The sequence below is a fragment of the Mauremys reevesii genome, linkage group 7 (genome assembly GCF_016161935.1).
Source record: "Mauremys reevesii isolate NIE-2019 linkage group 7, ASM1616193v1, whole genome shotgun sequence".
Lineage (NCBI taxonomy): Eukaryota > Metazoa > Chordata > Testudines > Geoemydidae > Mauremys > Mauremys reevesii.
In genome coordinates, this window is record NC_052629.1 from 102273994 (window position 1) to 102301210 (window position 27217).

The 27217-nt window shown below is 43.0% G+C and overlaps 1 protein-coding gene and 1 pseudogene across 4 annotated transcripts in view; both read left to right on the forward strand.

Moving 5' to 3' along the window:
• FLNB (filamin B) overlaps positions 1-27217 on the forward strand; it is a 111361-nt gene that overhangs the window by 25093 nt on the left and 59051 nt on the right. For all 4 annotated transcript variants that reach the window (XM_039546615.1, XM_039546617.1, XM_039546618.1 and 1 more), the window contains exons 3-8: positions 13719-13967; positions 15181-15278; positions 16980-17127; positions 20742-20860; positions 22444-22521; positions 25279-25441. In XM_039546615.1, coding sequence (XP_039402549.1) covers positions 13719-13967; positions 15181-15278; positions 16980-17127; positions 20742-20860; positions 22444-22521; positions 25279-25441 — 855 coding nt within the window. The remainder of the gene's footprint in view (positions 1-13718; positions 13968-15180; positions 15279-16979; positions 17128-20741; positions 20861-22443; positions 22522-25278; positions 25442-27217) is intronic.
• On the forward strand, positions 25121-25279 carry LOC120369572 (annotated as a pseudogene).

The window sequence follows — 27217 nt, forward strand, 5'->3', positions numbered from 1 at the left end:
ATGATGTCATTTAGCAAAGCATGCTGCAGCAGGCCTCAAGGACACAAGAAGGGGTCTGAAAGCTAGTTTCTTGATTAGTAATAAACAAATGTAGAGTTTCACAGGTGGGGTGTGGAAGAATTTATTAGAACAGGAAGCATTACTGTGTGCCTCCAGTTTCAGGCACAACTGCCAGACTAGCTTACAGTTTAACAACCAGGGGTTTCTAGTTCAAAATGTCGTGGTGGCTAACTTACTCACATTGGCAGACTGCCCTGCAAAACTGGCAAGGGACAAAGTATCCCTAACAAAGCAGCACTTATGAAAGCTTACTGGTGTATAAAGACTGAACATTCAAACTTCCTTTAAAGAAGGATCATGGATATACATGTGACTAACCTAATTGGTGGCTGGGTATCTGCTTCCTAGCAGTACAGCTGCAAGAAGGCTTGCTCGCTGCCAGATGGATGATTTTTAAATGGTTAACTTGTATGGAGGTCATCATTCGGGTTCAGTGCAACATTGCATTGCTTTTTGTGACTGCTGATGAGACTGCTTATCCAATCTGGCCTTCTGAAAGGATTCTTGATGCCCTCCTGGTACTTCTAGAGCTCTAAGTGCTGTACCAAAATGATGGTGAGATATTATGCCATTTAAAGGTGTGTAGTTTTTTATTCTAGTACTCTTTCCTACCAGGCTATACAGCCTTATCTATCAACTACCTAATTTTGCAATTATCTGGACCCCCCTGCTCTTGTTCACCTAGCCACCCTTATGGAAGCAATTTGTGGTTCAATGGCTTATTTTTAACCCACTTCTGTAGTAAACCTTAGTTGAATTCCCACAACAGAAAATGTGGTACTCTAGCATCTCACCACATGTTGAGGGGGAAGAAGTTTCTTGCTCAGGTGAGGGATAGGGATTCCTGTCTTTGAGGTCCATGCCTTATACCACAAGAACTTGGTGTATGGGTGTGGTGGTGTCATTAAAAGCATTACTGAAATCTAAATCCATTCAGACTTAACTTTCAGTTAAGTGTGGGTCTGGTGTGTGTGGCTTTCTTTTTCTCCCTTCCCCTCTAACTACTCAGGACCTCTCAAATCCTTTTTAGGACCCAGGACAAAAATCTGAAATGGTGGTCCCACCTAGTCATCCCCCCCAAAATTTACCACTGAGGGGAAGCTGGGGGCTATGTTGGAGTACAGGACAGGTGTGTTCTCCCACTTTTAGTGGTTTCTGTCCCATGGGGACTGGGCCCTGCTCCAGGTGTCACACCATGGCACACCAAGCTGCAGTGCTACTCAGGTTTGGCCTCCATGATGATGGGGCGGCCATGCCAAACTTGACTAGGGCTGCAACCTAGTGTGCTAGGTTGCAACTCCACTTGATTGTGGGGCCAGGGTAATGATCCTGCTTGCTCTCTCAGGTGGCCCTGAATCTAACCAGCAGGTTCTTACCAGCCTTAATGGCAAGAAAACTAGCATGAAAGCTGCAAAATGAGTGACTTCTCAGAGTAGAAATCTTGTCCTAAAAGGTACCCTCCCCGGTGTGCACTGTATGTACAGCTGGCTGAAATCTCTTTTGGCCAAAACTTCTTGCCAAAAAAAGCAGATTCAGAACGACTGAACCATTTAGTGAATTCAGGTTGAATTTACTGAATTGTTTCAAATTCCAAAATCAGTTTCATTATCTTTGAGAGACTTCCATTTTTTGACTCAACATGCCATTTTGTTGACCTGAAAGGTTTTTGTTCAGTGGCTGAACAAAAAAGTAATTGGCACAGATAATGCCAAATGCATGTCAGCACTCAAATAAAACGGCTTCTGTAGATTGGCAGGCCAAAAAAGCGAGCAGAACTCCCTCATTCCTGGCATCACTCACTTGAATGCTATCCCAAGTTTCTAGTCTGACAGCTTAGCCAGCCTCTCTTCAAATCAGCCACTTTTTTTTACAAAAATCCACACCTTCGCAGGGAGCAGCATGCGTCAGAATAAACATAAATTACCTCTCCTAGCAAAATATAAGTGAATGCAGAGGGTTCACCTGTTTAAGCTACTGGTGATCACTGTAATGGTCCCTTTTGGGGGGGGGTAACACTTCTTGACCCATAAAGAAATTCTGCTTAATTAGAGATTGTGACAAATTAGTCACAAAACTAAAGTTTCTGAACAAACTATAAATAGCACTGAAGCTGGAACAGACTAGTTAGGCACAGTAAACCTGTGGAGCTTGCTGGTATCATGCCTAGGAATAAAAGATAATGCCCAATTTATGGGGTCACTGTAGAAGCAGACGACAAGCTGTTTCTTCCAGGCCCAGAAAAGTTGCTCGGTGGGTCTAGACTAAAGAGCTATTGAAGGAAATAGAGGATGTATGTTCCCAAGGCACACAGGAACCTGTGTAATTGATTTAGACACATTATCCCCATAGAGGATGTTGCTAATGGCTTTAACAGGCACAATAAGCTTATGGAATGAATGTATACAGTGCACTTAAGCAAAGAATTTCCTTTCTCAATTCACTCAACTTAGTGAGTCTCATCTGCATGCTCAATGTGCAAAATTCTCATGGTGTAGGACTTAAATCTGAGATTGAACTGCAGGGGAAAGTTGAAGTCTTGCTGCCTTTTCTCATATTGTCTTGATACTGTATTTTAGTAGGCAAAAATCCATTTCTATAGCAGTGTTATGGCTATGGATGGGAGAACTTTTTTCTGAACACACGAGCGCGTCAGACATCACTCTCCAATATCTAAATTCCTGGGATGTTAATGGGGGTTGGCAAATGTGTTTTGTATTTGGACTGACCAGTATAACAGTCACTGACAGCTGGGCCCTGCCAGCATAGGGTTAAATACACAAGGTCCTGCATTGGTGAAGAATGGACAATACAAGTGTGGCTGGGAGATGAGCATGACTGTAGTTTCTTCCTTCAGATTTGTGGTTTAGTGGCTGTCCCACCCAGAGGTAAGTAGAGCTTTATAATACCTTCATACAGTGCGGTTGGGAGGGAAAGTGGTTTTGTAAACAAGATTACTATCTCTAACCCAGCGAGCAAAATACTTAACACTATGTTAATGTGCCAGTTGGATTGACATGGAACTGGGCTGGTATTAACTACTTGATGGCATAGTCTGGTCTTCAACAAACCTAGTGGAGGCTTAGCATGAAACTTATTCTTAGAGTTGGAATTAATGGGCAAATGGCTTTTGCACATCTGCAGCACAAGACCTCTATGGTGGTAAGAGGCTCAATTGATATCAGGAAATACATTAAGCTACATCTTTGATATTCTGTGGATGGAGTTAAACTTGCTCTCATCACACTTAAATTGATAACTATAAAGCTAATGTAGTATACAAAATGCCTGAATGCCCATGGGTGTGCTTACTGTGTGTTTAAACTAGTGATAATCCAGTAAATTTTATACTGGATCCTAAACATGAGAGGTACTATTAATGACTTGAGGAGAACTGCCAGGTACCAAGTCAACATCCCTGTAAATATTCAGGAAACACAAAGGAACAAGGGGCAGTGTTTGGCAGGGGAAGTCTCCTCTGCTTGATGTGGTCACAGTGCAAAGCAGTGCTCTTTTTGCTACATATGAAACGTGAGTCTTGATTACTGATGACCAGGAATCAAACTGCAAGAAGTCTGCAGTACATGATTTGAGATTTTGCAAATTTAGGGTGACTGACACTAGTTTAAGATATAGGAAAGTGGATCTTGAAGGATGAACGTAAGTGGGAGAACTGAAAATCTAACTGTTGGCCCTTTTAAAGGGTTGGGTGCCCAAAGTAAATCTTGTCTGGCTTACAGCAGCACCTCTACCTATGGAGTGGCATGTGCTGAACAAAGGGTAACTCTTGATCTGTCGATGGCAGACTAAATCTTCATGGCAAGTTTCAGTTAGTTGACAGACTGAAAAAAAGCAGATATGTCAATGTTTATTTGTTTTGTTTTTCCCCCAAAAGTGAATAATTTGGGTTATTGGCCTCTCTACAACTGGTCTTTACAGGTTAGATGGCATTAATAAAATGGAGTTAGTCAAAGCAGTATTGCATCAAGAACTCTCTGGGTGAAGTGAAGCAATGCAAGCAACTGATAATGCTATAAATGAACAGTACAGTTTGTACTGGGAAGCAAACTTTGTAAAAACAGCTGAACACTAATACAAGAGGAACTTGTGGGCTTCTTAATTGGAAGGAATGCTAGGCTCTTGTACATTGAATTATTAGAGCAGTATTACTACACTACTTAGTAGGGCAGGATTGAAGGGGGGGGTGAAGTAGTCTAAATCTGATATGGGGTCTTAGGAGCACCTCTGACACTTAAGGTTGGAAATTCAGTTTGCACAAACCTTCTGGAGCCTCTAATGTGAATGTGCTTCAAAAATCTTCTGTACTCATGATCCTGTCCCCAGTCCTTCAGTCTGCATTTTACTGTTAAGTCCTGTGAAAGTTGCTGTGTTTAGCAATGGAGCTGACTCACGTCTGCTGCAATATCTCCTCGTGCTTCCACAAATTGTCCAACAAAGACTTGCAGCTCTACTGCAGAGCAAAGTTCAAGAAGTATTTGATGCAGTTTATGTAACACTTGTTCTTTCCCCATGCTGCTTCTCTATCTGAAGAATAACTTTTTGTGAACAACATCCTTGGGTTGCTGTGGGATTCCTAATCTTAGCAAAACTTTTTGCTCTCTAGAGTAAAACTAGTCTTTCCTTGTTAAATAAAAACAGCTGCAGCCACAATTCTGCTATGCATGGAAACCAAAAGCCAAGTGAGTACAAGTTCAGCTGTCACTATGTAGGTAGTGCTTTCCTCCTGGTAAAATCATTAGGAATGACAAAAGCTCCAGTTTCTGGAGTCCTGTGACTATGAATTGGCTTTAATTGAAGGCTAGAAACTTCTGTGGCTGCAGGAAAGCCTGAAAACATGGCCTAAGTCAGGGCTTCTCAAAGTGGGTCATGACCCCTGAGGGGGTTGCAAGGTTACCACATCGGGGTGGGAGGGGGTTGTAAGCTGTCAGCCTCTATCCCAAGCTCTGCTTCTCCAATATTTATAATAGTTACCTATAAAAGTTTGCTTTTTAAATTTATATGGGGGGGTTGCACTGAGGTTTGCTGTGTGAAAGGGGTCTCCAATGCAAAAGTTACATTATTCATGTAACTCAAATTGTGTAGCTTAGGCCTTGTGTACACTAAAAGGGAAAAGTTGATCTAAGTCAAGCTAAAGACTCTTTTGGCTTCCATTACACTATGCCTATAACCTGAATAGCACTACAAAGTTACTGTAGACTCTCTGCAGAGACTGTCAAATAGGGTAACAAACTTCAACAGGCACTCACATTAAGCAGCAATTATAAATTGGCTTATAGTTAAAACATGGTTCCCATTCAAGACTTTAAAGTGGTGGTGTATACTGCATGCCTTATGACACCCCATAATCCATTCTTTTGAAAAGCTGCCACTGAAATTCTTATGCTTTTTATTATCCTGTTTAAATTTAGGCTCTTAAAAGTATAGTGGGAGGAAACTCAGTGAGTTTAATCTTTATTGCTACCTCAGTCACTTAACCCCTTAATATTTTAGTTCTAAAATGAAGTACTTGTACATCAGTAACAAATGTCTACAGTGGAGATTCTCAAATCAGGGTCCCAACCCAAACGCAGGTTGCAAGTCTATTGTAGGGGAGTCACTATATTGCCACCCTTACTCGGTGCAGCCTTCAGAGTTGGGTGGCCACAGAGCAGCAGCTGCCAGGTGTCACTGTGAAGGTAGTGGTGGCACCAGCACAAAGTATGGGTGACATGATGGGGGGGGGGGGGGGGGAGGCATGAGAACATCACAGCCAGACAAATTTTCAAAGGAGATCCCAGCAGAAAAAGTCGAACCCTTGGTCTACAGCATTGATTGGGCTTTTGAATGGCCAGTTAATGCTATACCAACATGGCTCTTGCTTGTGGAGAGACTACTCAATGGGTCTGCTCTCTCTAGCTTATGTATAGGGCCATGAAAAATGCCTCGCGGATTGTGAAATCTCGTTTCTGCCATGAAATCTGGTCTTGTGTGCTTTTACCCTTTACTGTGTAGACTTCATGGGGAGGCCAGAATTTCCCAAATTGGGGTTCCTGACCCAAGAGGTTTGGGGGAGGAGGTTGCAAGGTTATTAGAGGGGTTGTGGATATTGTCACCTTTACTTCTGTGCTGTTGCTGGCAGTGGTACTGCCTTCAGAGCTGGGCTCCCGGCCAGCAGCCACCATTCTGTCCACCTAGCTCTGAAGGCAGCACAGAAGTAAGGGTGACAATATCCTGAACCCCCTACAATAATTTTGCAATCCCTTCACAATCCCCTTTGGGTCAGGACCCCCACAGTTATAACCCAATGAAATTTCAGATCTTTAAATCTGAAAAAATTTACAACTTTTCAAATCCTAGGACCATGCAATTGACCAAAATGGACCATGAATTTTGTAGGGCACTGCTTACCTAGGTTGATGCCACTAGGTAAACTTCATAACACCTATCCTACCACTGCTTGTATTGAAGCTGAGTTGCATCTCTTCCTCTTTATGTAACTGACCTACAGACTAAACCAGGGTAGGCAACCTATGGCATGGGTGCCAAAGGCAGCGCACAAGCTGATTTTCAGTGGTACTCATGCTGCACAGGTCCTGGCCACCAGTCCAGGGGGTTCTGCATTTTAATTTAGTTTTAAATTAATCTTAAACATTTCAAAAACCTTATTTACTTTACCTACAACAGTTATATTTTAGACTTCTAGAAAGAGACCTTCTAAAAATGTTAATGTAAGGGCATGCAAAATCTTAAATTAGAGTGAATAAATGAAGACTCGGCGCACCACGTCTGAAAGGTTGCTGACCTCTGGACTAAAAAATGATAGTTGAGGAGCAAAGGTTGCTAATAGAAATCCTTAACTTCACGACTCGTACCTACTTAAATTCCACTCCTTGCTGGTCTTGGATGTGTTCTCAAGTTGTGACTCCTACAACATTGGGCTATTGGTCAGTTTGTGTATTAGACCAGTGGTTCTTGACTGGGGTACACATACCCCTGAGGGTTCAGAGGTATTCTAGGGAGTACGTCAACTCATAGATATTTGCTTAGTTTAACAGCTTAAATAAAAAGCACTAATGGAAGCCAATAACTAAAATTTCATACATGCAGAATGAGAAAATAAGCAGTTTTTTTCCACTAACTGTCTGTGGCACTGCTATTTGTCTGATTTTTGTAAGCAAGTAGTTTGTCAGGTGAAACTTGGGGTACACAAGACAAATCAAACTCGTGAAAGGGGTTCAGTAGTATGGAAAGATTGAGTACCATTGTATGAGCCTGAGGTCACCAAGGGGCCACAGCTACCTGACTAGTTGCATGCAAATCCCACTGAAGTCCAAAGGATATGCAATTGACAGGATGAGTAGCACCAGAAAACTTACTTTTGTAAATGCAAAATGGCAAATACTTTTTACATATGAAACCTAGTCTGCTGCTATGGGCTTGTCAACATGTCCTGCAGTTCAGGCTATAGGAATGTGACCCTGCAAGTGTAGACTAAGAGGTACCTAATTTGGATTAACATAGTCCTCTATGAGCATGAACTAGAAGTTACCTACGGTGTAAATGTAGCAATTACAGTGCAGCATGTAGATTGCAGTTCTTGTTGGGACATCCTGCATTCAGTAACTGGCTAAGAGAAGGGCTCCGGTAGAGCATTGGTGCTCTACCAAGTAGCACTTTGACCAAGAGCTCTTGGGTCACTGGTCCACTCCCATAATGCCCCACCTGGAAGCATCAGTCACTTGGCAATTTCCCAGTCATCTGCTTACCTACAAAGCTGACTCTTCCTAAGCAAGTGTTCATAATTGGTACAATTCTTGAGGGGCATAGTGACAGATATTGCAGTTTCCTGCAATATGCACAAGGAACCTATTGAATTAAGTTTAAGTATCTTAGAGTCTGTATTTAAAAAACAATCCCACAGTACAAACACTTGCATGTAACATCTCTAGTGGGGAGATCTGACTAATCTAAATCCAGGGAAGTGTCGTGGATTTGCAAGGACTATTTGAACCAATACACCAGACAAGAATTAACTTCTGGGACAAACCAAGTTGTGGTCTTCTCTTAAACTCTAAAGGAAGGGGTATGCAAATATGAAGTGTTTTGCTTAACTGGAGTGAAGCATTTTGTAGCTTCACCCTCAGAGGGGACCTTCTGTTGCACCTCTTACATGGAAGACAAGCTCAGAGGCCAAAACAGTATAAAGTAGTGATGCATTGATGCATGTGCTTGTTCTGAGCTAACAGCTATTGTGACCACAGGAGAAAATCATTTTGGGAAAGGATCAATCTGCCAGAGCCCTTGTTTCAGTTTGAGGTGATCTCTGGTAAACAACCTCCATAGATGCTTGTCAGTTTATGTGGTCATCCTAGCTGTAGTAGTTTCAGTCTAAGGGGTTTGCTGGGAGTGCTGTGTGCTGACTAATAACTATGGGCAATCACAGCACTCTCTTCAAATGACTATAAACAAAGCTGGCTAGCTAGGGAGTGAAACTTGTGGGGAGTTCAGTGGAACTGTGCAGCCTGGAAATACCTTGATCGGGAGTGGGGGGAGAGGCCAGTTTCTCTCCAGCAGAAATGACTCCTTTGGAGCTAGGAGCCTAGACATAGTGCCCCTGCTGGACCATTGAAGAGCAGATACAGATGCAGTTGTCCTGAACTGTGATAAGTGCATTTCTGAGCTTTGATTTGATTAGGGTGACCAGATGTCCTAATAAAATCTTTGGTCCGGACACAATTTGTCTCGATATTTCGCTCTGCCAGTGCAGCACTTGGGCTTTTGTGCTCCACCGGTGGACGCCCCCCCATGCATCTCGATATTTTCTTCCTCTCATCTGGTCACCCTAGATGTGATAAAGGAGCATCTCTTGGCAACCAGTGACATTTGGAGCTGTTAACTTGTGCAGTGATTTAAATATGAGGGCACATGCTGATTTTAAAAGCGAACATACCAAACTCCTGAGATTCAGTGATATGGAAAGTCACATTCAAGCTGCCTGGACTAATAGGGTCAAACAACCTTCAGTCTTACTGTCACTTATCTCCTGACAAATCTCTCTCAGCTTGCAAACAAGGACAATGTGTTAGCCCTTGACCCTGGGACTAGGGAGCTTGCAAGGTGTCACTCAAGAGATGAATACACAGGAGTGAGGAAACAGCTAATGGGATACAAACAACTTCCAAGCTAGGGTGGACAGACATCAGCTTAGGGCTAGAATGCTACCTCTCTGGGGGCTTCTCTCTGTCTATGGTGTGCGTTTGTAGAATGAACGCTGCTCATTCCCTTCTGGCTGCTGGAATGTTTATGGCTTTTATTCAAAGCCATCTTGTTCATCCTTTCCTGCAACATTCCCTTCAGGCTCTTGCTGTATCTATGTTGCTCCTGTTGCAGGAGCCAAAAGTGAAGCTGACAATTCCTCTTGCTTTTACTTCAGGGCCCATGCTGCCCGTGGTAACTTATTCAAATAACTGAGTGGGAAATGAGTAAGGATGCTGAAAGCTTGAAAAGTACTTTTAACTAGGCTTCCATGTCTTGTGCTTGGCCAGCTGGCTGAGTATGGTGAACTTTCTTTTAGTTTGTCACAGCCCCTAACGATGCATTAGACAATCTGGGTCTCCAGCATTGAAACATAAATGGGGAAATTCATCATTAGGCATAGTCATAGTTGCACAAGTTTTTGAAAGGATTAAACTGCTGTTTGTAAGTGTCTTTTTTGTGGTGCTTCTTGAACTTCTGTGCAGAACTAAAAGTGAGCCACTTGTGTTGACAGCTTATTCTGGGATATGTCAAGTTGAACACACAGCATCATGTTCACTGCTAATAGAAATGCACATTAAAGCATTACAGTACAATTGCATGATCATCTTGAAGTAACATCTAAAGCAGGGGTGAGCAAACTTTTTGGCCCAAGAGCCACATCTGGAAATAGAAATTGTATGGCAGGCTATGAATGCTCACAAAATTTGGGTTGGGGTGAAGGAGGGGGTGAGGATTCTGGTTGGGGGTGTAGGCTCCAGGGTGGGGCTAGAAAAGTTCAGGGTGCAGGAAGGGGGCTCAGGGCAGGAGAGTGGGGTGGTGCAGGCACTGGGGTGGGGATGAGGAGTTCAGGGGTACAGGAAGGTGCTCTGGGCTGGGACCAAGGGGTTCAGAGGGCAAGAGGGGGATTAGGGTTGGGGCAGGGGGTTAGGGCATGGGGAGAAGCTCCAGAGTGCAGGCTCTGGGCAGCGTTTACCTCAAGCAGCTCCTAGAAGCAGAATGTCCCTTCTCCAGCTCCTATGCAGAGGCGTAGCCAGGCAGCTCTGCATGCTGCTCTGTCTGCAGGCACTGCCCCAGTAGCTCCCATTGGCTGTGGTTCCTGGCCAATGGGAGCTGCAGGGGCAGTGTGCAGAGTGGAGCCCTCTGGCTGCTCCTATGTGTAGGAACCAGAGTGGGACCATGCCGCTACTTCCAGTAACCACATGGAGCATCCCCCTGACCCTGCTCTATGGCTGGAGTGCTGGAGCAGGGCAAGCCCCAGACCCTGCTCTTTAAATTAAAACCACAGGTGGGCCAGATGCAGCCTGTGGGCTGCAGTTTGCCCACCCCTGATCTTGAGTGACAACTGTATACAAATCTTAAACTGACTAGAAGTTCTAGAAAGACTTGGCTTAGACGGTTTCATCAATGGAACACAATTCTGCATATCCCCAGATTTCAGACCACATGTCCTGGATAGTAGGTAAGGCAAAAGGAACATGCCCATTCTTCCTAGATGGGAACTCTAATTGTGTCAGGCTCTGGTGCTCACTTGGCTCTAGCTGTGGTAACACACTTTTCAACATGTATAACTTCCTCCCAAGCAAGAGGACATAACTTAACAAGCATTTTTGTCATCTGTTGTTGAAGTCTGACTAGTGGTTTTTGGGACATCTTGGCCTGGGAATAGCCTTAAGGGCCTGGATGTTCAAGTTTAATTATCATAGAATGGTACATAATCAGTGTCTCTGGTCATTATGCAGTGATTACAAATGGATACTTGCTCATCTCGCTGGTATTTGTATTACAAGCAATTGAGACCAGAGAACTAGTTAAAGTGGCAAAATAGACATGAGCTAAACTGTCAAACAAGTTTATTCAAAACTTGTGCTGGAGACTTCCACTAGAGTTGGATGGAGAGTTAAAAAACTAATTTGCATATTTTCTGGAACTTGCCTTTTGATCAGTTCTATTAAACTCTTCCTCATTCACCAACAGAAGACTAAGCTAGTCAGTATGGCTTAATGTAAGCTGGATAATTCTGTATATTTAAAGATCAGTCAACCATGCTGGAAACCAAAATGGAGGAGACTGGTGAATTCTCTTAAAAGGATAGAAACTGGCACAAAAGGTAGTTCTTGGAACAAAACCTCTCTGATGCCCTGTCAAGCTTTAACACCCATGTTTCCTATTTTATTTCTTACTGCCTTCCTGTAAAAGACCCACAAATGGGGCCAACTGTCAAATGCACAAGTAAAATTGGAAATTGTCATCTCCAACAGGGATTTGGAGCAAATCAGATTTTTGAATTGCTCCGCCCCAAAACCCTGATCTCCAAAGTCACCTTTGGTGCAACAGTTAAGGCTACAATTCTTTCATGGAGGTTGTGGAAGTCATGGAATCCATTACTTCTGCTACCTCTGACTTCAACCCCTTGTAGCAGGCCCCTCCCTCCCCCCGCCCCAAAGTTGCATAGCTGCTGGGTGCAGTGTGGGGATCCTGTGGCTGAGCTCCCTATTTTGTTCCAAATATTTTTAGTAAGTCAGACAATTCACAGGCTTCTGTGAATTTTTCTTTACCAGCGACCTGTCTAACTTTTTTTACTAGAAATATTCATGACAAATCTTAGCCTTAACAATAGTTTAAAAGTAGATATGACTGTCAAATTGACAGTATCTAGTACTTGTGCCAAATATACCCTCACCTGATAACTTGCTAATGTAGTTTTTCATGCTGTTCATAGCATCTGAATGTCATGTGGCTTTGCTTGGGTTAGGGGACTCTAGTAGACTTTCTTCTATAACAGAATCAGTTACCACTGCATAGAAGTGGTCAAGTGAGCAAATGGAGTTGATAGAGCATATCCTCTTTAATCTGGTCCAAATTTCAAGACGGAGATTGCCCTAAAACAAGATAACTGAAGAGAATTCAAGAGACCCTGATAGGAACAGGACCAAACTGCCATCTTAGATATAACAGACAAGACTTCAGAAATGGCATTCATTAAATTGCCTTTTGTTTTTGTCAGGGACTGTTGCTGAGGCACACCCAAGGAAATGGTGAGAATCAAGCACTACAGGAAGCTGATTCAGACCACTAAACCATATTGTTGCTCACTGCAGTCAATGATCCCTCTTAAATTCTGTGTAGATTTGCAGTTTTGCTGTAACTGCAAAATAGAAGCTTTTTAGTGATGTGCTTCAACTTGGTGAAGCCACACCTTGTCATAACTGAGCAGTATTTCATACATATAGCGAATTGATCCGACTGATTCACCTGCCTGGTAATGCTGGATGGGTATTTCTGACTCAAACATAAAGCATTGCTATTTTCTTTTTATATTTCAAGTAGTCCTAACTAGAACATAAGTCATTGCTTTGCCTGTTTACGAATCAAGGGTAACACTGAAATGCCAATGGCCAGTACAAATTCTGACACCTAAGCACTGAGAAACTTCTGGCATAGTGATGTTATAGCTAGGTTCCCAGTTATCCCAAATTAATTCACACCCTGAAATGGTAGGATCTTGGTCTGATAGGTGAATGCTCCATATATGGGTAATAAAGAGCAGCAGTGCAAAATACAAAATGAGGAAGCCTGATAGAATAGGGGTTTACAAAATAGGAAGCAGATGGTTATATTGCAAAGATACTCTGCACATTTCCTAAACTCATACATTCTAGCTTCCAGTCTGATATGAGCTTCCTAGCCGGCATTTCCTTGAAGCCATAAGTATGACACTTGTGATCATAACACATCCTACTTTAGGGTAGGTGACCTGATAGGCTACAAGTCCTCCCTCTCATGAATATTCATACTGAAGTGAAAGTAGGGTAAAGAACTTGGCTGAATATATGATCAATATAAAGGACTGGCTGTTTAATTGGTGCTAGACTACAAAACCACTTACGTTGCATGAACTTTCTCTCGGAACTTCTAATCTTCTTCTGTGGGAGCTTCAACAGCCTGCAGTCCGGTTTTATTAACTGGTACTTCACACCAAAGCAGACACATCTTCTACAAGTATTTAAATATATTAAACCGTTTGAACCTGGCTTCCAAAAAACAGTCTGACAAAACTAGCTTCCTAGAATGTGAGTGGTATGCAAATTGGGATATTATAATTGAGTTCTGTACAGTACATACTGTTAAACTATGTATTTGTATATCTCTGCTGTACACTAATTTACAGTTAACATTCTTGTATTGTAATTGCATACAGTGAGCAACAATTTTTTAAACTTGGCTGTCATTTTTAACTATTTTGGTAATAAGCTAAAAGGAGCCAAAATTAAAGCTCTTTGCATTGGTGTCAGGTTACTACCTCAGTGTTGTGTAATTCCTGTGCTTGATTGATAGTGATTAAAATAGTGCGAGCTCTTTCCTTTATCAATTTAAGGCTTAATCACATTTCTTGTGTCTTGCAGATAGCAAAGCAATTGTTGATGGGAACTTAAAACTGATCCTTGGCCTAGTATGGACCCTTATCCTCCATTATTCCATCTCCATGCCAGTGTGGGAGGATGAAGGAGATGATGATGCCAAGAAACAGACCCCTAAGCAGAGACTTTTGGGATGGATTCAGAACAAAATTCCTTACTTGCCAATCACAAACTTCAATCAGAACTGGCAGGATGGCAAGGCATTGGGTGCCCTGGTTGATAGCTGTGCACCAGGTAAGTGTTCTCTTTGTAGATCAGGGTCTTTCCTCCCTCTTTTATTCCTTGTGGCAGCATTTGAGCTAATCTAAATTTAGTAATAAGATTAGACATCTAATGCCCTTCTCCATGAGACTAACAGGTCATTTTATAAAGCAGTAGTTGTGGAAGCAAGCTTTAAATGACTTGGGTAAAGGTCAAAGGAAATATCACAAAGATGAAAATATAGTTTGGTTTACTACAGCTGCCACTACAGTTGTATTCTAACCGACTAGAGCAACACCAGGGATGAAGGAGCGAACATTGGCTCCCAATCTGAAAAGCACTTGTTGTTTGGGCCAAACATGGGAACATCTTTCCGCTTCAGATTATAGCAGGAGGTTCTGCATTAAGGCTTTTAAAACACTTTCCTACTGGGAGCAGAATGTAGAAGTTAGAGGAAGCTGCACCCCTGCAAAACTCTAATTTTTCACCTTTTATTTGTGTATTTCTTTACTAGAGCAAGAATAACATGACCAGGGGATTGGGGGGAGAGCAGCCCAAGTGCCTGTTTTTGCTATGAAAGTGTTGTAAATATAGTTAGCTCACATAATCTAGTGCAGTTCTGGCTATGCACCATTAGGAGAAAGTATCTTCACAGTATAGATTGTCAATGCTGCACAAGATTCCACTGAGCATCAGGACTCGAGTGTCATTAAGTATCTTTAAAACTTAAAGCACAATAAGATACCTCATTCCTCAGGCTAAATCTAAAACCTCCCAATCAGATGGCTCTCTAAGCAATCTAACCTTGCATTTTGGTGACCTGAGTGGGAGAGTCTTTCCTGACTGGCCTCTTGGTTCATAGGCTAGCTTGGAAGTACATGCTGTCACTGAACTGCAGTGCACACACTTGGCAGTCAGTAAGTAAAAGTGACACATCCTACTTCATGCCACCTTCCTTGGAAGAATGATGGCTGCAACCAATAAAAGTGTAGTTCTAGAACTCTGAGGAAGCCAGCCTTCTAATCTGAAAGCAAAACACTCACGATGGTGAGACTTCCTATTTAGATCTCCTTCCGTGAGAGTCAGTTGCTTTCTGGACTATAAAAGCTGTCATGTGCACAATTTGGGAAAGTTTCTCACCCAGAATAAGCAGTGTGTTATGTGTGACTGTCTCCATTTAAAAAAACCTTCTCTAGCAAATAAACTGTCAATGTGAGTTCTGAATGCGCAACTTGCTTATTCTTAGGTCTCTGCCCTGACTGGGAGACCTGGGACCCTAAGAAACCAGTTGACAATGCTCGTGAAGCCATGCAGCAAGCTGATGACTGGCTGGGTGTGCCACAGGTAAGACAAAGCAAAAATGCCTGGAGCAGAGAGGACACTGTCTGAATACTAAGGGCATGAACTGAGTCAGTGCTGTTTTCACTAACTCAGTTCTGACAGCCAAGTCCTGTTAAATTTGTGAGCTTCTCCAATAGTAGCCCTCCAGAAGTCTTTAAGGTGTGGTGCTAGACATCTGTAGTACATCTTCAGTAACTTTTGTGAATCCCTGTTCTGACTAAGAGCTTGTATACACTTAGAGCAGCTGCATGGTGCAGCTGCACTGCTGTAGCGCTTAGTGCAGAAGCTACCTATCCTGATGGGAGTGCTTCTCTTTGTATGTACTCCACTTCCCAGAAGCCCTCTTGTCAACATTATGCTGTCTACCATAATAGGTATATCTCCATATATATTATATCTCTGAACTGGAAGGGACCCCAAAGGGTCAGAGTCCAGCCCCCTGCCTCACTAGCAGGACCAAGTACTGATTCTTGCCCCAGATCCCTAAATGGCCCCTCAAGGATTAAACTCTCAACTCTGGGTTTAGCAGGCCAATGCTCAGGCCACTGAGCGCTCCCTCTCCCCTGAACACTGGGGGGTTCCACTGATATAACTGCAGTGGGGTGTGTATGTGTGTGTCCGGGGCCTCCATGCTAGCACTATGGAGGAGAGGAAACCTGTGGTGCACCAACTAATGGTGTTCAAGGGGAAATACTTCACCAAGGCCAGGATGACTTTCCTGTTCTAACCCTGAGACTTATTTTTATTTCTGGTAATTTGCCCACTTTCATCTTCTTTCTGTTGGATGTGAGAACAGTTGAAGTGACTCAGGCCCTTAAAATTCCTCAGAGCAATCAATTGCTCTAGACTCAACTTCAACAGCAATGCACACCCAAACTCTTCTCTGCAATCTTCTCCTTTCAAATAAAACTAATTTTTGTTCTAAAGATATGGCTGGGTATTGCAACACATTTTTTGGGTGAGGGGGGGAACTTGCTTCATGCTTCATTCTTCATTACTAAGTGTACTTGCTTGAACAGGGTCCTTGGGGTTAATCTGTTCAATCTGCCACCTGAAGTCTTAAGTGCTTTTGTAAGAAAGTAGCTTTCTTTTGCAATGATCTCACTTGAATGGGAGCCCATGGATCCTCAAACCATATTTTCATGCTAATAGTAGAACAAGCAAAATATGTTAAATCTCTAAAGCTCTCTGACCGGTGACTCTGCTCATGGCATTAGAACAAACTGATGGACATGACAGCATCACTGCTGTCAGTGTGAATTTCAGTTTCACTTTTTCAGCTATTCATCTACAATCTCCTTCATTGAAGGAATAGCGCCAGGTTGCTTTTCCAGGAGGGTAACTCTCTGGTTTTGGAAATAATGCATTTCTTTTGATTTCTTTAGTTATTGAGGCTAACAGATGGTGGTGGTCTCCATCTTTGTTTCCCTAAAACTACATCAGTAGACTATATAGCATTACAAACTTCCTCTAATGCAGACTTCTTTGCTACTAACTCAACCCATAATACTGCATTAAATACTTTCAAACTGAATTTTGTATTGTTAACTGGAAGGATTTACTCTAGGAAACTTCTATGTAAGGGGAGCTATTGGAATGCATAGAATTCCCATGTACCTGAATTGTACTGCTCTTGGGAGTCTAATATTGATAAATGGTAGACTAAATACATGCACCTAACACTCTAACCTGCATATCTTCCAGGTGATTACTCCTGAAGAAATTATTCACCCTAGTGTGGATGAACACTCTGTAATGACTTACCTGTCACAGTTTCCCAAAGCCAAGCTTAAGCCAGGAGCTCCTCTAAAACCCAAGCTGAATCCAAAGAAAGCAAGAGCCTATGGCAGAGGTAAGGAATAACACTTGCCAATGCAGGGTATTTACTTGACTTAGGTTGACACTTCAGAAAAACATGTTGGTGCTTGATTGTGTTGTCCACAGTAGGTCTGGAGTCCAAGCTGGATTAATGTACTTCTCGTGTGGTGCTTAGGCTGAGAAATGTGGCAACAGCCCAAAAAGCACTCCTATTTCTAAAATGCAAACTCTCCCCCTCTTCTCACCCCTCCCCCCAAAAAACCAACAACAAAACCTGAGCATGTTTGACACCTTGCACTTGTAGAACAACTCACCACTGGAAAAAGTGGGATGACCAACAAGGAAACTTTTTAACAAAACTTACAGGACCAATGTCTGAAACAATACTCAGACATAAGTGTGCACCACCCTGTTTGCATATTACTGTATATCATGCACTCTTCTTAAAAAGCCCAGAAACCGAAGTAAAAGATGAATGAATATATGCAGAGCTTCCTGCCCTAGAAGACTAGCTGCCTCTGGGGTGGGTGGGGAGTAATACATATGAACAGTCCTAGTAAACCTTATTGTAGAGGAATAACTTGGAATCTCAGCAGTAATAGGTTCACAGTTGCCCCCCAGAATGGCAAAACTGCTCATCGGGAATCAACAATGCAGCCCATGCACTGTCTTGTTAGTTTAGTTCAGTGCAAGCATGGACAGTGCTAAGTGGTGAGACAAGCCATAAGAGGTTTCTGGCAAAGGAGACTCACTCTATTGGATGAGGGTAACTGGCTGGTAATGGTCTTGGTCCAAATCTTAAACTTCATCCTGGGAGGTGTGGCTTTGAAAACACCTCCAACAGGAGGTTGACCATCAACCTAATGTTGGATACTAGGAAAATCTCTTGCTGCCATGTCCATTCATGGCAATATGTACATATACAGCTGTTCCAGCTTTCCATGTAAGCTATGCTATGAGAGGTTACCTTGTATTCCAAGCTAACAAACCTTTCTTTACTGCAAGGACAACTATGTTCTCAATTGGCATGAGAAGATGTGGTTACAGTTTTGTATAGAACTGCACTGACTCCCTAAGGAGTGTTTATAGTAACCTTTATCATGGGCAAAAAAGGCCCTTTAGGGGCAGCATGATCTGGAGCACTAACAGGATTAAGAAGTGGTAAGGTATGACTTCAGCTCTGACTTCAAGAAAGTAGCTTTATCTCGTTGCCTTGCTTTCCCTGCCCAGGGGAAGGAGAAACCACCTTCTGAGGTGCTGCCTCAATGCTTGTACAGTGCCTGAACACTAATGGCTTACGTGCAAAACTTGCATTTGTCTAGATGACTGATGCAGTCAACACCTAATGTGTGAACAGGAATATATCCTCATATTACTGTTGCATTTCTCTGGAGATAAATAGATTTGGAAATTCTGCTGTTCGCAGCCACTTTTTGGGTAAGCAACCAGACACTGCATTTTCTACTAACTGTACAAATGGCTGTGGAGAAATAGTTTTCTCAATAAAACTAGAGGCAATGCCTGTCTCATGAGAAGCAATTTCCTGGACATGATATGATGGATATGCTTGGACTAGCAAAGAGCTAGCAACTTTGGGAACTCCTCCACCCACTCAACAGCAGGACAGGTGTAATGGCTCAAGGCTAAGTGTAAAAAAGATTCAGTAACTAAGCTGCAGTAAATGCATGCTGTGACAAGTCTAGTGTGAGAAGTGCAGAGCCTTTTCACTTAGCCTAATTTAAATAAAAGTCCACTGAGTCTTGCAGGGCACAGACCTTAGCTTAAGCCAAGGGTGGCCAGTCTGTGGCTTCGGAGCCACATGTGGCACTTCAGAAGTTAATATGCAGCTCCTTGTCTAGGCACAGACTCCAGGGCCCCAGCTACAGGCATCAACTTTCCAATGTGCTGGGGGGAGGGGGGTGCTCACTCCTCAACCCCTGGCTCTGCCACAGGCCTTGCCCCACTCCGCCTCTTCCTTTGCCTGAGCCTGCCATGTCTCACTCCTCCCTCTTCTTCCCCCCCCACATCCTGCATGCCACAAAATAGCAGATTGGTGGAGCTGTTGGGGGTGGGAGGTGCTGCTGACATTGGTGAATTCTAGCTCCTTCTCAGGCTCAGGTTGGCCACCCCGGCTTAAGCCATTGCTGGTGTATATTAGCTGCGTAAGCTTAGTTTTGGCAAGATGTTTTGAATGCCTTGCATGGGAGAAATTAGGGAGGGATGTGGGTGTTCACAAGCAGATAAACCACAAGTGTCACTTATATGTAGTGAAAGTAGAATACCTATTAAAACTAAAAACTAAACTTTTGGCCACAATATCTAATACTGAATAACTTAATCTTATAAATAGCATATCAAATTGCTGTTCAGAACTTCACCACCACTTCTCCAACTGCTTTAACATTGCTTGTGGCTTCTCTGTGATACTCTGAACATTCCCAGTTCTATGAACTCAAGGAGTAACACCAACATCATTCTTGTAACTAGAATGAAACAATCCTTGCTACCATATGGAAGCTGAGTCATGGGACATGGCTTCTAACTTTTTGGTGGCTCTTCTGAACAGTCTTAACTCCATCTCGGAGAATATGGCAGCCCATCATTAGACTTAAAGCCAAGTGGAATTCAGAATTCCAGACTTCATTCTGGGATAAGCTTGCTGTGACCTTATGTTAACCATTAGAACTCCTAAAGGTGCCTGTATTTTAGGAAGTGCAGGTTGTGACACTAATAATATCCTGAACAGAACTTATTGAATTACAGCAAGCTTAATTCAATAAAGTTCAACATTAGTAATCCGAATTCAATACCAGTTGGGTTCATTGTATTATAAATGCAGTTATGGCAGTGTATGTGCCTTTTCTAGTAGGGAGGGGGTTGCTAATGGACTTCTGTCATGAACCTTTGAAGCCACCCCCAGGGGAGAAATTCATAGACTAGTTCAAATTTGGATTTTTCCAGAGACCAAGAAAAGACATCAGTTTAAAAACTCAGGTTTTTATCCAGAATTAGCCTTCTTCCTCATCCAGCAGATGGACGGGACCCTTGGTACATGTAGGGGCCCAAATCCTTACAGCAGCATCAGAGGGATTTTGCCTATTGAGGTCTCACAAGGTGGCGTCCTTGTTCTGAGCTGAAATTGTGATGAATGGGTAACCTTAAGGAATCCCCCTTGGGTGTGGAGGTTGAATGACTTACCCTGCTAGAATCCATATTAGGAATGGGCTTCTTGGCATGCATGAGATGTAGATTTTCATTGTTAAATGTTTCTCTAATGCTTTGTACCCTCAAGAATAGGTATAAAGGCTGGGAACACTGCAATCTGGGAATACCCCAGTCAGAAGGGGGAGAGATGTAGGTCTTCATCAAAGAGGCAACAGCTGAGGAGCTGGAGGTCTCAGTGGGTGCCCTTGCTGGGGCAATAAGAGGAAAGACTGGTGTAGCTACTCTGAGCTATGATGCTGGTTACCAAAAACAGTGGCATTGGACAAACAAGCAGTCCTGGAAAACTGTTGGGGAACTTAATGTCTCACTACTTGGGCTGTATCAGAACTTGTATTAGGTGGCTTGTGTGACGGTCATAAACAACCTCTTATTTAGTTTTGAAACCAGCTAAATGTGCCTTTTTGTGTCCTATCCCCTTAACAGGAGTTGAGCCTCATGGAAACATGGTGAAGCAACCTGCCATCTTTACAGTAGATACTATCAGTGCTGGGCAAGGAGATGTAATGGTCTTCATAGAAGATCCAGCGGGGAACAGAGAAGAGGTCTGTATGCTAAATGTGTTTAGCATGAAAATTGGTAGGGAAAAATCTAGTTTTAAATGGTTAAATACAGTTTACTACACTGAGATACAGTAGGTAGTGATGCACAATACTTAAGGTGTTTCTCTGTTCTTAAATAGAATATATGAATACTTTAAAAGTCAAAATGACAACTGACTACAGTTTGCTAAGAATTAGTGTACATGGTTCTTAAAAGGAATAGAAAACTTTATCGTTCAATTACAACTGATCAGGTGGGACATGAGCATGTTTTATATTTGTCAAGTTGTCCTTCAGTTCCTCTTTCTATTAAGCAGTTTTGCTCTTTAGCATGAATATTGAAAACTATATTCACATCCTGGACTTGAATCTGAAGTGGTATTAAAGACCCTGACATTTCAGGAATACTCTCTCTCCCTGGGAAAGCTTTCCAAGGCGCTCTCAAATCCTGAACAAGCCAGCTAGCAAAATGTGTTCCTTACCTAGGATCCAGTAGCACAATTACTATGTGCAATGTGACTGGAAGCAACTTTGAAATCTTTCCATAGCCTGTCTTCCCTAAGCAATATCTTAGTGAAGAAAACATTTTAAAATAGTCTCATGATCATTATACCTACCAGACTCAGTCCTGCTGTCTTTAAGCCCTTCTCCTAATTTATAAATCACTGTTCCGCAACTGGAAGAGAATCAGTTGACTTGACCAATACAACGAACACAGCTCAAATGTTGAATCACTAGAAGTAAATTCTTTCAGTGAACTGTACTTGACAAATCGAAAAAATCAAATGACAGTACATTCAGTTACCAAATAGAACTAAATCATGATCGCCCTGATCATTCTGCAAGAGCAATGGCTAAAGTTGTAGAATATCTGCTGCTAATTGCTTAGTACTTGGTACATTAGAACAATCTTGAGAGTTCAGTTAGTGGAAACTCCTATAATGTGATAGAGGTTGGTGAATTTAATCAAGTGAGCATTTGAATTAAGACATTCCAGACAAGTACAATTATACTGCAGTTGATATTGGTTAAAAATGTTGGTCGGGCCCCAGTTTAGTTGTTGGTAGCAAACAGGACCAGCTCCAGCTTTGCTGCTGTCCCAAGCAGCAGGCACTCTCCATCCCCAAAAGTGGCAGCACTTAAGCGGCAGCTCAAAGAGGAAGCAAGGGAATGCGGGACCCACCGCTGAAGACCTAGACGTGCTGCCCTGATACCAGATGGAGTGCCACCCCTTTGAATTGGCTACCCCAAGCACCAGTTCCTACACTGGTGCATGGAGTCACCCCTGGTAGCAAAGGAACAGAACAGGTCACCAGGTGTATTTTAACTTGGTTCATGTGTTTCTAGAAATGTCTGGCTTTTGCACAAATATTGGGGAACAGATAGCTATCAAGTGTACTTGCTGCCATGGCAACTGTATCTAACATTACTGTGGGTCCTAAAGAGAATCATTCTTCTCTTGACTAGTTTCAGCTTCAAATTCTACCAACTAAAGATTTAGTGTCACTTGTGAAAAGTCCTAGTTTAGCAGATCATCAAGTGTAGACTCAATGTTTCTGGGACAAATGCTTTCCTTTCCTTTCTAGGCAAAAGTGACACCTGACAATGAGAAGAACAAAACCTACTCTGTACAGTATGTGCCAAAAGTTACTGGACCTCACAAGGTGAGTGAGCAAGAAGATTTTGGGTGTTCATGATGCTCAACATGCTTGTTAATATTGCACTATAAATGGGCACCTTAAACTATCATATTTACTGGTGACATAACTACCCAGAAACCCTGGTGTAAATAACCTGTTTCCATTTTCTGTTCAAGTCTCCACAGTCTGGGGCTAGTGGACTCTTCTCTCCCTTCCCTTAAGGGATGAACCCTCCCACATTTCTCCAGTTTGTGAGAGAACATGGTCTTGTGGTCCATACTCCTACTTAATGTGATGCGCAAGGATAACGGGATGACCTGCTGCTGATCAAAAGGATACCCCATCCTCTCCAAAGGGATGGGGAAAAGCACTCACTCTGTGTCGCTGGGCTCATCCTCTGCTCTTTTCTCAACACTGGTGTTAGCAGATACTTCTCCAGAGCATGAGCAGAGCCTTTTGGTCTCCATGAGCTTTTAGTACCAGGAGTAGGGCCTGTGACTCACCCTGACTTGGGGGCCCACCAAGATGGTAACCACAGCGGGACCATTGACCGCTCCCAGGAAAAGGCTGGCAAGAATGAATTGGAGGGATGGGCTCCATTCAGCTCCTCCTGCCTCCTCAGTGCTGCAGTTTTCTCAAGTTTTGTTCCACTCTAAGCCACATGGTTGAAAGGGCTTCATTACAATACATAGCATTCTCCAGTATCCCCTACTTCCCAAGCTCAAGCATTAGAGAACTAGCAGCCTTCTAGGGTTGTACTTCTAAAATGCTGGTCCTGGGCTCCTGGAATCTTTATTTATGCAGACAACTTTGGGGGCCAAAGTAAATGCAGTAGAGTTGTTAGGCCGGTCATTCACCCTGTCCCATTTAGATCCAGAGGGGAAACAATGATGAAGCCAAACCTCTGGATTATTCTGGTCATCTTCACACCTGCCCCAAGCCTGGAAAAGTTCCTTTCAAAACTTCCCTAGCTGTACAGCTGTGTCCACTTTAGTCTCCTATGTTTTAGATTGCTAGCTTAATGGTTCTACCAGGCAAGGTATGAAAGCTGACCCTGCAGAGGGTCTCCGTATTTCTCTTCTTCAGTTGCTCCAACTCTGCAGTCTGCACCCTCAGCTGGCTTTCATTTTGATCTCCAGTAGGTCCTCATCTTATTTACCATCTGGAGTGCCTGGACTACACAGATGCCTGCAAGTTCTTCAGGAGGATCTAGACCTGGAAAATATCTCAGTTCAAAACTTTGTTTCAGACCCTGTAACCCTGTCCTGTGTCCAATCTTGTTCTTGTCACCATTCTGACTGGCAACCAACTAGGGCCAGTTCTAGGGCCAATGATAAGAGTTCGGTCCTCAAACTGTCATTTTTCTCTGGATATACTGGGAGTGAAGCATGTAGGAGGGGCAGTGAGAAGCAAACATCTCTGCTTTAGGCCTGGTCTACACTGCAGGGGGCGGGGGGTCGATCTAAGGCACGCAACTTCAGCTATGTGAATAGCGTAGCTGAAGTCGAAGTACCTTAGCTCGAATTACTTACCCATCCTCACGGCACGGGATCGATGTCCGCGGCTCTCTCGTCGACTCTGCTACTGCCACTTGCGCTGGTGGAGTTCCGGAGTCGATGGGAGCGCGTTCGGGGTTCGATGTATCATCTCTAGATGAGACGCGATACATCAAACTCCGAGAAATCGATTGCTACCTGCTGATCCGGCGGGTAGTGAAGACATACCCTTAGTTGCCTTGAATCATGTTGCTATCAACAGATAGTAGGGGATCACTAATCTCCTATAAAACTTCATTCTAACTGGGAGTATTCATGGCCGAAGAAGCCAGGGACTTCGTGTAGCTTAGATTCATCAGGCAGATATGGCACTTCATCTAGTGTGCTTGGAAAACACACCTGAAGTGGCCCTTGGATTTTGTCTCTTGAATGTGTATTCAGCTCATTGGTCCAAGATGTGTCCTTAATCCTTGTAACTAGCTATTGTCCTTGGTGGACAAACAAATTGCTAGTTTGAGTCCATTAATTCTGGTCCAGGGAAGACCAAGATGCATTTCTCTAGTGCAAGAAATAAGCAGAAACTAGGAAAATGGTGGTGCATGCTCATTGTCCAAATAAATGGCTTCTCCAAAGGGTGCCACATCCTGGCCTAATGAGTCTAAATGATGGAGCACAACTTCACAATAGGCATGCTTTCAGTTTAGCTGATCAAACCCTTTTCCCTCCAAATATTGGAAATAATGACCTTGTTCACTCGTCTACCCTTCCCCTTCCCCCACCCTCAGTCTTGTCTTTTGAGACTGTAAACTCTCAGGGCAGAGAACTGTCTACAACTGTCTGTACAGAGCCAAGTACAATTGGGTCCCATCCTGTCCTTGTGCACTCGCATAATAAACATGATTGTTGCAAGTAGTTCAGCCCCCAGCAGTGGAAAACTGCATCTTTTATGGGGACATTAAGACTTAAACCTAATTGAGGGCCAGTATTTCCCATGTCGTCTTAAGAGTGCAGTAAGCGGTTAGGGTACCTCCAGTTGGCACAGAAAGTGAGGGACTTAACATCAAAGTTTTCTCCACAGGACCTCTTAACCTAGCCTTGACCCTTAAGAGTTCAAGCACTTGATCTTGTGGCTCAAGGAGTGGCAGTATCGTAACTAATGAGGTTAATCCGAGGGGCGATTATTGCTAGTTGAAAACATTTCTACCAGGCCCCTAACATAATTGCAAGGTGGCCTCTTAATTCTAATCCTACTATCACAGTGCTAATGTCTGTGTGCTTTTTTAAGGTTACAGTTTTATTTGCTGGACAGCATATTTCCAAGAGTCCATTTGATGTAAATGTTGACAAAGCCCAGGGAGATGCTAGCAAAGTAACAGCAAAAGGACCAGGCTTGGAGGCAACTGGAAACATTGCCAATAAACCTACCTACTTTGAAATTTACACAGCAGGTAAGCATGCTTCAATGAGTGCTACAGATCTCTAGTATAGCAGTTACACAATTATATACCCTACAATAGCTCTTGCAGCTTGATGTGTTTTCGGGCAGTACTAACCTGTCTTCCCTCCACTACTTGCTAAAATGGGGCTATGATATATCTGCCTCCTAGAAAAACTGAATATTAACAGTAAATATAAAAACACAATGTTTACCATATTCGGTATCCAACTGCAGCAAAATAATTGATCCAATTACTGTTTGAGTTCTGTCTTGATGAACCAGAATCAGTCTAATAAAATGACTAGTGAGCTTGTAAGTTACCATTTCTTCATAGACCATTTACTTCACAGCATTTTGTGGCCATAATACTATATTCCACAGGAATGTGTGCTTAAGGTATTGCAAATGCTGATGCAGAACTTGACTGTAAAACAAAATGGGGCAATTACTTCAAGTATTTAAACACTTGAACCCAGTGTTTAATATATAACTGCTTTCTGCCTGAGGCTCCTAAAAATCTTGGCTGCAGCTGTCTGATCTAGGGCAAGTGCCACACTACTCTGGCAAAACATTGTTTCTAATTGGGAGAGGTAGTAATCTGCTTCATGTAGAGACATGTCTGGACTAAGTCATGGATGTTGAAAAAGCACCTTGTACTGCTGAACAAGCAACCAACATGGTTGAATAACAGGTGTCTTCAGTGGTGGTGAAGGAAAAGGAACAAACTTAGACACCCTTGTCTAGAATAAGATGTTGGCTTAGAAGCTCTAATTTAAACTAGTTCTAAAGAATAGAATAAAAATAATTTTCCTGAGTTATTCCAGTTTACCATTTTGGAATCACTAAGTCCCAGTTAATGTCCAGGAACCCCTTTCAAGTAGGGCAAGTTGCCAATACAAAGGAAGTTTTTTTTTTTTTGAGAGAGAGAATTGGATTATCTTCTGCCAGGGGCTGTGGAGTGCTATTTAAAAGGGGGGGGAGGAAGAGAAAGGGAGTAGGTGCAGAGCTCAGGTTTGTCCTCTACCAACCCCCTGAAAATTTGAGTGGCACTTCAATTTGTGTGTGCCAGGTTGGAACACCTCACTTAAATTTAGCCCACATTCCCCTGCATGATCAAGGGGCCGCTGGACCAAACTTGAACATTAGTGACCCTGTAAGTCAAATCACAATGACTCAGATTTGACAGTTGTCCCTCTGTCAGAAAATGATGGTATTGCAACGTAGCACATGGGGTTGTGGCCAACTCAAGCTTGGTGTGGCCAAAAAGCAGTTGGGTTGGGTGGCCCCCCAGCTCCACAACCGATGGCTTCTGCAGTTGCGTGCTAACAGGCTGAATTGTGAAAGGGTTCTGTGGGGAGGAAAAGCCAAATACTATAGTTTGTCTAAAGAGCTGCCTATGTAGTGCAAAGAGTAATGAATAATCCTGGTTGTAAAACCGTTCTGGAGGCAGTGATGGATTCCCTGCAACTGTTGCTCCATTGCCTTAAGGAGCTGCCAGCCTTTACTTACTAGCAAACAGGATCTGGCCCTTTTTGCCATAAGTCTGCAAACCAGGGAGGGGAGGCAAGAAGGTAAAAGTAAACACTGCGGTAGGATTCAATTCTGCTACTCAGGTGCCTCCTGAACAGAAGTGGTATTAAGTCAAATGCTTTGAGTAGAGGCTATCAGTATACCAGACCACCTTAGTGTGTCACTTATACGCTTACAGTAGCATGGCTAGGCCATAGCAAAATCTTCCAAAGCTGGCTTCCTCATGGACTGATCCCTTCACACACAAGCAGCCAAC